This window comes from Rhamphochromis longiceps, linkage group LG4 (genome assembly GCF_057381845.1).
Source record: "Rhamphochromis longiceps isolate RC_006_pf linkage group LG4, R_longiceps_female_GT1.1, whole genome shotgun sequence".
Taxonomy (NCBI): domain Eukaryota; kingdom Metazoa; phylum Chordata; class Actinopteri; order Cichliformes; family Cichlidae; genus Rhamphochromis; species Rhamphochromis longiceps.
In genome coordinates, this window is record NC_140560.1 from 17,136,667 (window position 1) to 17,147,571 (window position 10,905).

The window sequence follows — 10,905 nt, forward strand, 5'->3', positions numbered from 1 at the left end:
TGCTTTATACTGTAAGGTGAAAACACTACAGAAAAAGCCAGAAAACCCCAACAATCCAAAGATCCCCTTTGAGCAAGCACTGGGCGACAGTGGGGAGGAAAAACTCCCTTTAGGAAGAAACCTCCGGCAGAACCAGGCTCAAGAAGGGGCGGCCATCTGCTGCGACCGGTTGGGGGTGATGGAAAGAGAATAGAGGGAGACAAGATGAAGTATACTTCTAATGGCCTATTCCAATTGGTGGTAATACATCATAAGAATTGAGGAAAGGTGGTGTTGATGGAGACTCTGGGGAAGGCCTTCGTCTGCCAGGGTGTTTTGGAGCCACTTGAATAAATTTAGTTTGCACTGGAGGTGGACGAGGTTTAATCTGTGGAAAGATCTGAGACGGAGTCGGAGTCTCCCCATAACATCTCCCCATCACGCCTCTATGGACCAACGGTGCGAGCTTTTGTCCTTTCTGTTTTTCTAATTTAAGCTGGAGTTGAACGTCTTTCACTCTAGATTTTAGATGACCCATCTCTTTTTCTTCATTGCCAGCCTTTCTGATCATCTGGTTCACTGGTCCAATGAGCTCCTGTTTTTGTTTGAATAAAGCGTATTCGGAAGACTTTACCATATCATTGTACTGCTTTTTAAATGATTCCAGCTCCCGTGTTTTATCTAGTAAAGCTGCATCTAGATCCTTGCATCTGGTACGTAGACAGTTCAGCTGTTTTTCAAGAAACTCGGTCGTTCCAACAAAGGGGATGCCTTCCACACCGTCTGTCACGGCTGCCGAGGCGAGCCGTGTGGAGTTGGAAAAAGGACCCAAGAGCAAGCAGTGTATGAAAAGATTAGTGGAGTTTATTTACAAGGTGTCAGTGGCAGGAACAGAAAACGAATAATGAGACAAACTAACGGAAACCTAAACTGGGAAAACTAAAGAGCAACTAGAAATCCACAGGACACGGGGAGAAAGGCAGAGAGACGCAGACTGACGGAGGATACAGAGACGCAGAGAGACACAGATGAATGCAGAAAAGCGCGGACTTACATGGAGTAATACAGACGAACCGGCAACAGGCAGGAGAACACACAGGGCTTAAATACACACACCAGTAATCAGGGGATAAGAGACAGGAGGGCAACACAGCTGGGAGAAATCAGAGCTGACGGGACAGGGGAAATGTAAACTGAACACACTCACATCAGACATGAACCTTCAGAATAAAACAGGAAATTAACAGACAGAGAACCAGACAGGACACTGAACTTGACAGGCAGACTCATGAGCAGACACAAAAACACCATGGACAGACAGAGGGAACACAGAGAAGTGGGAGCAGGCAGGCAAAGAACAGAAACCTAACAAATGGCAAAATAACAACAGAATACACACTCGGAATGAACAAAAGCATAAGGAAACACAAAACACTGAGTCCTCAGACTCAGGACCATGACACCGTCTACGTATTTCTTTTTCAAGTTGTGGAATATATCCCTAAATTCCACCTTTTCTTTTTGTCTGAAGTGACCTGCATGTGGAAATGCCTTTTCAAAGGACAAAACGCACTGGTACAATTCCTCTTGGAAGTGGCGCTTTTTCTTTTCCAGGCAATTCGTTTTGTGTGTGAATATTTGTTTGCTTTTTTGTGGCGCGCAGTTGCTCTTCCAGTGAGATCTTTTCAGCCAGTGCCTGATTGTGTGCCATTTTTACTTTATGCCTGTCCACTGCTGTCTTTCTGTGTTCTTCCTTCTCTTTACTTAGTGTCACAGTTCGGCTGTGTGGCAGGCAGGAGAAGGACCCAAACGCAAACTCACAGAGTCAAAAGTTAAACTCAAAAAACACAGCTTTATTGCTGGCGTGGAGCGGGACACGAAAAACAATACAAAATAACCTAAACTGGGAAAAACTAAAGCACAAGGAGCCACAGGGAAAAATCACACAGCTATGATGGAGGACGCAACACTGACAAAGAGAAACATGGGGCTTAAATACACTGAGGGATAACGAGGGGGAATGAGCCACAGGAGGAGAGCACAGCTGAGAGTAATTAAGCAGGACGAGGCAAGGGAAGCAAAACTAGAAACATTAACATAGAACAGACTGTGAAAGTAAAACAGGAAACACACTGACGGAACTCAAGACATGTGGACTTAACAGACTGGGGGAGACAGAACATAGGGATCTGAAACATGGAACAGAAAGGCACAGTAGATCAACATGAACATAACGCCACAGGGGAAGAGTAAAACTGAACACGATGAACACAGAAACACCAGACCTCTTCACAATAAAACAGGAAACATAATGAGACGTAGACATGACAACCCAAACTTCACAATGTAAGACACAGACATGAAACACATGAAAAGCAGGGGAGATTTACCATAGTTGGAAACACGAGGGGGAAATAATAAGAACTAGAAACACTTAAGCATGATAACAAATGAACTTAGGAACCTGAAGGGCTTACATAAACTAAAACATCAAAATGAACTAAAACTCAAAACACTGGGTCATAAGACCCAGGATCGTGACACTTAGGGCCTTTTTTAGGTCTTCATTTTTCTTTTTCAGAGAATCATTTTCATCTTCGACCCCAGCCTTCGTTTTCTTTTCAAAGGCCAGAGCCCTAATATTTCTCTGACATTTTTGTTTCATCTCCATTTGCTGGGCCGTTTTTTCGTTGATGGTCTTCCCCATTTGAGCTTTCTCATCTGTTAAATCTTTCACCGTTTTGCCTATTAATTTGTTTTGGTCCTGCAGCTTTGCATTATGCGTCAAAATGCCCTCGATCCACGCGTGTGATCATTAAAATCATCGTTTGACTTAACCCGGCCGGACCAGTGTTGTTATTGTGGTTTTTCCTCTTGTCTCCATCCCCAATTTTTGAACTCGTAACAGTGCTGTCGTCTAAAATATTATAAATTTGCCTAAAATAGAAGTGTTTAAAACTTCTATACAGATCCTGTGCAGCTGCAAAGCAAAAATAAAAAACTCCCTCCAGGCAGAAGCGGCCATTTTCGTATGTGGGGAAGACCCCCACAAAAACAGAGGGGACAGGCTGGCACCAGAACACCACGGATGTGCCCCGAGATGAGTGTGAAAATGTGATTATCAACAAGCCCACCTGGGCTTCAGGTAGGCCACACGCTTGTCCAGAGTTCACTTTGTCTTCAAGCTTTTTAATTTAAAACATAAACTGAGGCCTACCCCAAGCTGAAAGAAGGCAGATTATGTCCTCAGATAAAGCAAGCAATGAGGGTGAAGCAGAGAAAGTACCTGCACAATACATTCACATAAATCTAAATGGAATTTCTTTGAGGACACAAACATCTGGGGAGTAAACAGCTGTTTCAATACCTAATCACAGATGATGAGGACGAAGTCGAAGTCCTGCAAGGACTGCTGGAAACAGCAAAAGAAAAGGTGGCACGTCAGGAATTTCACAACAGCCAAGTTGTTGAATTATTATTGAAACGCCACAAAGAGGAAAAAAATAAGATGCAGCAGTTTTACCAGGAAAATACTAAAAAACTGGAAAACAAAGCAAATGCTGCAGACAGGAAGTTAGAAGAGGTGATCAACATGTATGACTCCAAAATAGAAAAGCTGCAGACGGCAGTAAAAAAATAGTAGAGGTGTGACCGTCAATGCGGTTAAGGAACGCGAGGAAGAACGTCAATCCTCGCAGTGTTGGATTGACGGTGTTTTGTCGCGTAATACACAGTTACAAGACGAAAATGAATTTATGGTTAAAAACATGAAAGAATTAACAGAGGAGAAAGGTCAAATGGGCAAAGTGATAGACGACCAAAAGGCCCAGAATATGGCGATCAAGCAGAAATGCCAGAGTAATATTAGAGCTCTGGCCTTGGAAAAGAAAATGAAGGCTATGCTTGAAGACGAAGTTGATTCTTTGAAAAAGAAAATTGAAGACGTCAAAAAGGCCCTAAGCACAGAGCAGGAAAACCACAGAAAGACAGCAGTGGACCGGCACAAAGTAAAAGCGGCACACAATCAGGCACTGGCTGAAAAGGTGGCGCTGGAAGAGAAACTGCGCTCCACAAAAAAGCAACGGGAAAGATTTATATCCAAAGTGAATTGGCTGGAGAAGAAAGAGCGCTACTTCCAAGAGGAATTGTGCCAGTGCGTTTTGTCCTTTGAAAAGGCATTTCCACATGCAGGTCACTTGAGAGGAAAAGAAAAGGTGGAATTTAGGGATATGTTCCACAACGTGAAAAAGAAATACGTAGACGGAGTGGAAGGCACCCCCTTTGTTGGAACAACGAAGGAGTTTCTTGAAAAACAGCTGAACTGTCTACGTATCAGATGCAAGGATCTAGATGCAGCTTTACTAGATAAAACACGGGAGCTGGAATCATTTAAAAAGCAGTACAATGACATGGTAAAGTCTTCCGAGTACGCTTTATTCCGACAAAGAGAGGAGCTCATTGGACCAGTGAACCAGATTATCCAAAAGGCTGGCAATGAAGAAAAAGAGATAGGTCATCTAAAATCTAGAGTGAAAGACGCTCAACTCCAGCTTAAATTAGAAAAACAGAAAGGACAAAAGCTGGCATCGTTGGACCATAGAAGCATGATGGGGAGATGTTCTGAGGAGACTCCGTCTCAGATTAATCCTCGTCCACTTCCAGGGAAAACTACATTTATTCAGGTACGTCCAAGACACCCTGGCAGAAGTGCAGGTATGGCTTCCCCAGTGAATCCTCCTGTAGAGTCTCCATCAACACCACCTTTCCTCAATTCTGATGATGGATTACCACCAGTTGATTGTTAAAAATTAACTGCTAAAATAGGCCATTAGAAGTATACTTCATCTTGTCTCCCTATATCATGGGTGGGCATTCTCAGTCCACGAGGGCCGGTGTCCCTGCAGGTTTTAGATCTCACCTTGGCTCAACACACCTGAATCACATGATTAGTTCGTTACCAGGCCTCTGGAGAACTTCAGGACATGTTGAGGAGCTAATTTAGCCGTTTAAATCAGCTGTGTTGGTTCGAGGACACATCTAAAACCTGCAGGGACACCGGCCCTCGTGGACTGAGATTGCCCACCCACCCCCAACCGGTCGCAGCAGATGGCCGCCCCTTCTTGAGCCTGGTTCTGCCGGAGGTTTCTTCCTAAAGGGAGTTTTTCCTCCCCACTGTCGCCCAGTGCTTGCTCAAAGGGGATCATTGGATTGTTGGGGTTTTCTGGCTTTTACTGTAGTGTTTTTACCTTACAGTATAAAGCAGCTTGAGGAGACTGTTTTTTTGCCATGATGCAATATAGTATTAAATATGACTACATTTTAAAAACATCTATTATAGCATCAAAGTAAAACAAAAAAACTAAATGAAATGAATCAAAATGTCTAATCTGGCAAAACAAGAAAAGAAAAAAGGTTTCACCTTTAAATAAAAATCCAAATCACAAACACATTCTGATTTTTGTTGTGTGTGTTTTTTTTGTGTGTGTTGTCACGTATAAAATCTTTGCACTCTGTCTCGGTGTCTGCCCGGCCGGCTCCGCAAGGCTACATATGTTTATTGTGTTGCTGCTTTCTTCCACTCGTCATTCTGCCTGGGCGGAGCTCAGGCCCACGCACCTGTCTGCAATTACGCTGCAACGTGTCCTGTCTGTATGGAGACTGAGAGCTGCCAGAGTAATAATGTAGATACAGGCCTCTTTCTCCTTCTGCTGCTGTTCATGCTTTTATTCCATTGATGTTGCTATCATTTGTAAATATATTTATTTGCTCTTATTTTATCAATTTACTGTCGTTCATGTATTTAATCTTCTTTGTATTTAAATATGATTTTTTTTTAAGTAATGCTGCGAGATGGACAGTTAAATAAAGGTTTCATTGAATTAAAAAAAAGATTTAAAGATGACTGGTGGCGGAAGCAGAGCACAGACTGTCTGTGAGAATCTATCGCCATCGTGTGGTGCAGAGATATATTGCCATTGAATTTAGACAACGAAAGCTTGGCTCACAGAGCAGCTGCAACACGAACAAAAAACATTAAATAGCAACATGATATATTATATTATATTATATTATATTATATTTATAGCTGTCGAAATTAACGCGTTAATTGCGATAATTAAATTTTGGAATTAATTACGTTAGAATATTTAACTATTTAGCGCAACACGCAGATAAGTCGCTCCCATAATTCCACTTGATTTGTTTACCGCGCCACTGAAAATGGAGAAGCAGGAAGCGGATGGCCTTCTGGATGGGGAATTTAAATACAAGAAGAACATAGATGGGACAATAAACAAACGCGTTGTAATTTGCACTCACTGTAGTAAAGAGTTTCAATTTCACCGTTCAAATTCGACCTTAAAATACCACCTTAATGCCAAACACGCGTTTGTCGGGGCAGCAGCTTCACCCGGCCTGCGTCAGACCACTCTTAGTGAACGCAGGCCACTCGGTAAGTCTTCTTTGGACAAACTGACCGACAATATAGCCAAATGGATAGCAAAGGACTGCAGACCGCTAAGCATTGTGGAGGACAAGGGCTTTGCGGATGTTTTAAAGGTTGCATCTCAGGACGCGTCCTACAAGCCCCCAGCGAGAAGCACAATAACAATTCGAATCCACGAACTGTATGAAACGGAGAAAAAGAAAAAAGAAGAGGCTTTAGTTCACACAGAATGCGTGGCTCTGACAGGAGACCACTGGACATCATTGAGTAATGACAATTACCTGGGAGTTACTGCGCATTTAATCACTGAAGCCTGGGGTCTGACATCCTTTGCGCTGACTATAATGAAAACGGAAGAGCGGCACTTTGCGGAGGCTTGTTCAGAGCAGTTCCAGACTGTTGCTCGCAGGTGGAGAATTGAGGAGAAGGTGACAACAGTAGGCACGGACAGTGCGCGCAATATGATCGCCGCGGCTCGCATCATGCCATTCAATCACATGCCGTGTACCGCGCACATTCTACAGAGATGCATCACAGTGAGTCTCGCAGACAGTGGCTTTGTCACTGCGCTGGCCAAATGCCGCAAAATTGTTGGCCATTTTAAGCACAGCCCAGCAAACACAGCAGAGCTGAACGCAGAGCAGGTGTCACTGGGGCGCAAGCAGGAGCCGTTGGCCCAGGACGTGCCTACGCGCTGGAACTCCACGCTGGAGATGGTGAAGCGCTTGATCCGCAACCAAACTGCAGTAACCGCGACTCTGGATAAACAAAAGCATAAACTTGTCCTCCTGACGCCTTCAGAGTGGGACAAACTCCAGAGACTGGAGACACTTCTAGAGCCCTGCAGGTGAGCCTGTCATTGTGACCATAATTGTAGGTTTAGATTAAATGTATCAAACATACATCTTAAATCAGTTTTGTTATTATGAAAATGTCTTATTTAAAAAATAAATGAAATCAAATATTTTATTAATATTACCTAGTATTAAAAAGCTTTTTTTAATTTGCTGTCTTATCTCTGTGTGTGTGTGTGTGTGTGTGTGTGTGTGTGTGTGTGTGTGTGTGTGTGTGTGTGTGTATTCCACTGCAGATATGTGACTGAACTGCTGGGAGGAGAGGCCTACGTCTCCTGCTCTGTAGTTCTACCAGCCTTCTGCCACCTGCGCCGTGTCATGGAAGTAACTGATGAGGACCCTGCATATGTGGTGAGGTTTAAAGAGAAGTTTAAGGAAGACCTTGCTTCCCGCCAGGAACATACCAACTATGCATGGCTCCAGATCGCAACTGCACTGGACCCACGTTTTAAAGACCTACGCAGTGTGCCCAAGACTGACAGAGAAGCAGTGTGGACCACACTGGCAGGCATGCTGCATGAAGACTCTCCTAGAAGATCACACACTGCAGAAGAAGGTCCAGCCAAGAAGACTGCAACCCCCCCACTGTGCTTTGCCCTGATATCTGCAGTGTGAGGTTGGATCGCTCATTCTCATCCTCACACTGATGCCACTTATTTCGGTCTTTGTTTGACATAAAAGGGCATATTTGTCACTTTATTGCAACTATATTTGCACTCTTGAGCTCCTTCATTCACTGACTGATCATAAAGTTATTACTTGCGTTATGTATTCATCCGTTTGAACATAATTAATGAAGCCACATGTAATCACTAAAATTTGTATTTTGGGTACAATAAGAGAGTTTCAGATGGAATGCTGTTTTGTTTTGTTTAAATTTCACCAACTTGCTGATGCCCACGGTTGTGAGTGCGGCTTCTTGCTGTACATGGGTGGATGGTTGTAAATCACATCACAGATGCCAAAAACCTCTCAAACCAAGCCCCCTTGCCGGTGATGCTGTGCGCAACCTCGTGACGGAGTCAAGCATATTCAAAACACCCCCTCACCTCCCGTGTCAAACTCAAATGTCAGCCTATTTCATGTGTCACTTTTGGAGCAGTTGCCATCCCGACGAGCCATGGAGAAGTTCGTGTTTGTGTTATTTTACTTATTTGGTGTTCTGGTGTGTTTGGGCACCGGTCAGCACCATCGTGTTGAGCACGTGTTGGACCGTGGACACACCGGATTCAGTGGGAGAATAACGGTCAGGTGTACAGTTTACTGAGCACTGGGACTCAGTATCGTTTACCAGCACAGACACGGAGACGCGCTCAGCTTCTATTGAGAGCAAACAACCAAGTGAACCCTCCGGCTGCGTCCAGTAGACGAGACACACCGTCTGGGCCGGGAGCTTTCCGAGCATTCAGACTCTTAAACTGCTTCCTCGCATCTGCTTCATGAATATGGAGGGTTGTGGTGGGAGGAGGTGGTGTGAAATCCTCTTTTGTGTGGGGTGAGGAGGGGGGTGTTGTAAAAGTCCCCAAGAGCAATGATGAGAGAGTCCGGGAATGTCCGCTCCATGTGCAGTATCTGCTCCGCGAGTGCGCACTGAGCTGCCTGCGCATCCGCATCTGGCGGGATGTAAACAGCGGCCAAGATGAATGAAGCAAACTCCCGCGGAGAATAAAACGGTTTGCAGTGAATAAAAAGGTATTCCAGAGAGGAAGAGCAGTGCTGAGCAATCACTGTTACATCTGTGCACCAGCCACTATTAATGTAGAAGCAGACACGTCCACCTGTGGTCTTACCAGAGAGAGAGGCCTGCCGGTCCGCGCGCAGCAGATGAAAGCCCTCCAGCTTGAGCGCGCTGTCCGGGATGTCCTCACAGAGCCACGACTCCGTAAAACACAAGACACAGGAGGAGGCAACGTCTCTGTTCATGCTTCTCATCAGGGCCAGCTCGGCCATCTCATTCCTGAGTGAGCGTACGTCGGAAAGGAAGATCCCAGGAAGAGCAGTTCGCAGTCCGCGTCTCCTCAGACGCACGAGTGCGCCGGCTCGCTTTCCTCGCTTTCGGCGTCTCACTTTCCTGATCAGAGTCTGCAGTAAATCTGCCGCAGATGCGACAAATATTGGAAGTAAATCCACAGGTGTTGTAGTCCTGTAGTTAAGAAGCTCTTCTCTAGTGTAAGAATATCCAGAGGAGTGCCCAGACACAGAAGTTATGCACAAAAACAAAACAGAAGTAACGCACTGAAGCACCGGGGCATCCATACGCGGCGGCGCCATCTTGGAACAAGGGACTTGTCTTTGAAAGGTAGAGTGTTAATTACTAAAGCTGAAGGGATATCCCGATGAACATATGCTGCTCTCTCCTTACATCTGGATAAGAAAAGTAGTAAAGATATTGACCGTATGCTCTTTAATTTTATATGGAAAAACCGTACGCACTATATTAGAAAAACTGTTGTGATGAATAAGTACGAATCAGGTGGGCTTAACGTCTTAGACTTTTCTACTTTAAATAACACTTTCAAAATTAATTGGGCCAAACATTTTCTTAAAACCCTACCTCTATCTGGAACTTTATACCATACCACATTTTCTCTCGTTTTGGTGGCTTTACTTTTATTTGAAATTGTAATTACAATGTTGAGAAAGTCCCTGTAAAGCTTTCATCCTTCCATAAGCAGGTCCTCTTAGCGTGGACCCTCATTTATAAACACAACTTCTCACCTCACAAATACCTTATCTGGAACAACAGAGATATTTTATAGAAAAATAAATCACTTTTCCTGGAAACTTGGCTCCAAAATGGGATCCTATTGGTGGCTCAGCTGGTTAGTAAAGAGGGACAACTACTTACTTACAACGACTTTATTGCACTATATAATTTTCCAATCAGTGTTCCAGATATCAAGCGGAAGACAGTCTGGATGGTCCCCCATAAATATTTGATTGTAAATAAGGTGAAAGAAGTCTCTTTTAAAATTCGACATACATGTTATCCAGCCAGTCACTACATGGTCAAATTTAAAAGGGACATAAATACTAATTGTACTTTCTGTGGGGATCATCCAGAAACGGTGACACATCTTTTTTGGTACTGTTCTTTTACACAGAGATTCTGGAAGGAATTTAGCAGCTTTGTTATTGTCCATATTTTAAGGGAGTTTTCTTTACGATGGGAAAATGTTTTATTCTGTTTCTTTAAGTTCCCCAAGAAGTATGAGAAATGTTTTTTATGATAAATTTCTTAATACTTTTAGCTAAATTTTTTATCCATAAATGTAAGTTTACTAACAAAACACCATATTTCTGTCATTATTTTAAGGATGTGCACATGCACATACAATCAATATCAGACTGCACCAACAAAAAGGCTCTCACAACAATATATGTATGTGAATTTTTGCGTGTATTCTTATAATTGTTACCTTTTTCTTTCACCCTTGGCTTTTTGTGTTCATGTTCTGTTGTATACTTCATCTGTTCGTATGTTGTATACTCATTGTTTGTTAAATAAAGTTTTTAAAAAAAGACACGCTTTGTTTAGACCCCCAAAATCCTTTCCACGCCCACCCCCGTGACATCACGCTCCAAAGCCCTGTTACGTCACAGAACGTGGTGATGTCATAGTGACAG

The 10,905-nt window shown here is 43.5% G+C and overlaps 1 protein-coding gene across 1 annotated transcript; it reads left to right on the top strand.

Moving 5' to 3' along the window:
- The first annotated feature begins 746 nt into the window (after positions 1-746).
- On the top strand, positions 747-7,893 carry LOC146671342 (E3 SUMO-protein ligase ZBED1-like). The gene is made up of 3 exons (XM_085405335.1): positions 747-822; positions 6,380-7,271; positions 7,515-7,893. The coding sequence occupies exons 1-3, from the start codon at positions 747-749 to the stop codon at positions 7,891-7,893; spliced, it is 1,347 nt and encodes a 448-aa protein (XP_085261461.1).
- The last annotated feature ends 3,012 nt before the right edge of the window (positions 7,894-10,905 follow it).

Excerpts from the sequence above, each read along its gene's own strand:
- LOC146671342 (XM_085405335.1), top strand. The coding sequence starts at position 747 with ATGCCTTCCACACCGTCTGTCACGGCTGCCGAGGCGAGCCGTGTGGAG. Across the intron at positions 823-6,379 it reads AGGACCCAAGAGCAAGCAGT|CAGCTTCACCCGGCCTGCGT; the intron begins GTATGAAAAGAT and ends TTGTCGGGGCAG. Across the intron at positions 7,272-7,514 it reads ACACTTCTAGAGCCCTGCAG|ATATGTGACTGAACTGCTGG; the intron begins GTGAGCCTGTCA and ends ATTCCACTGCAG.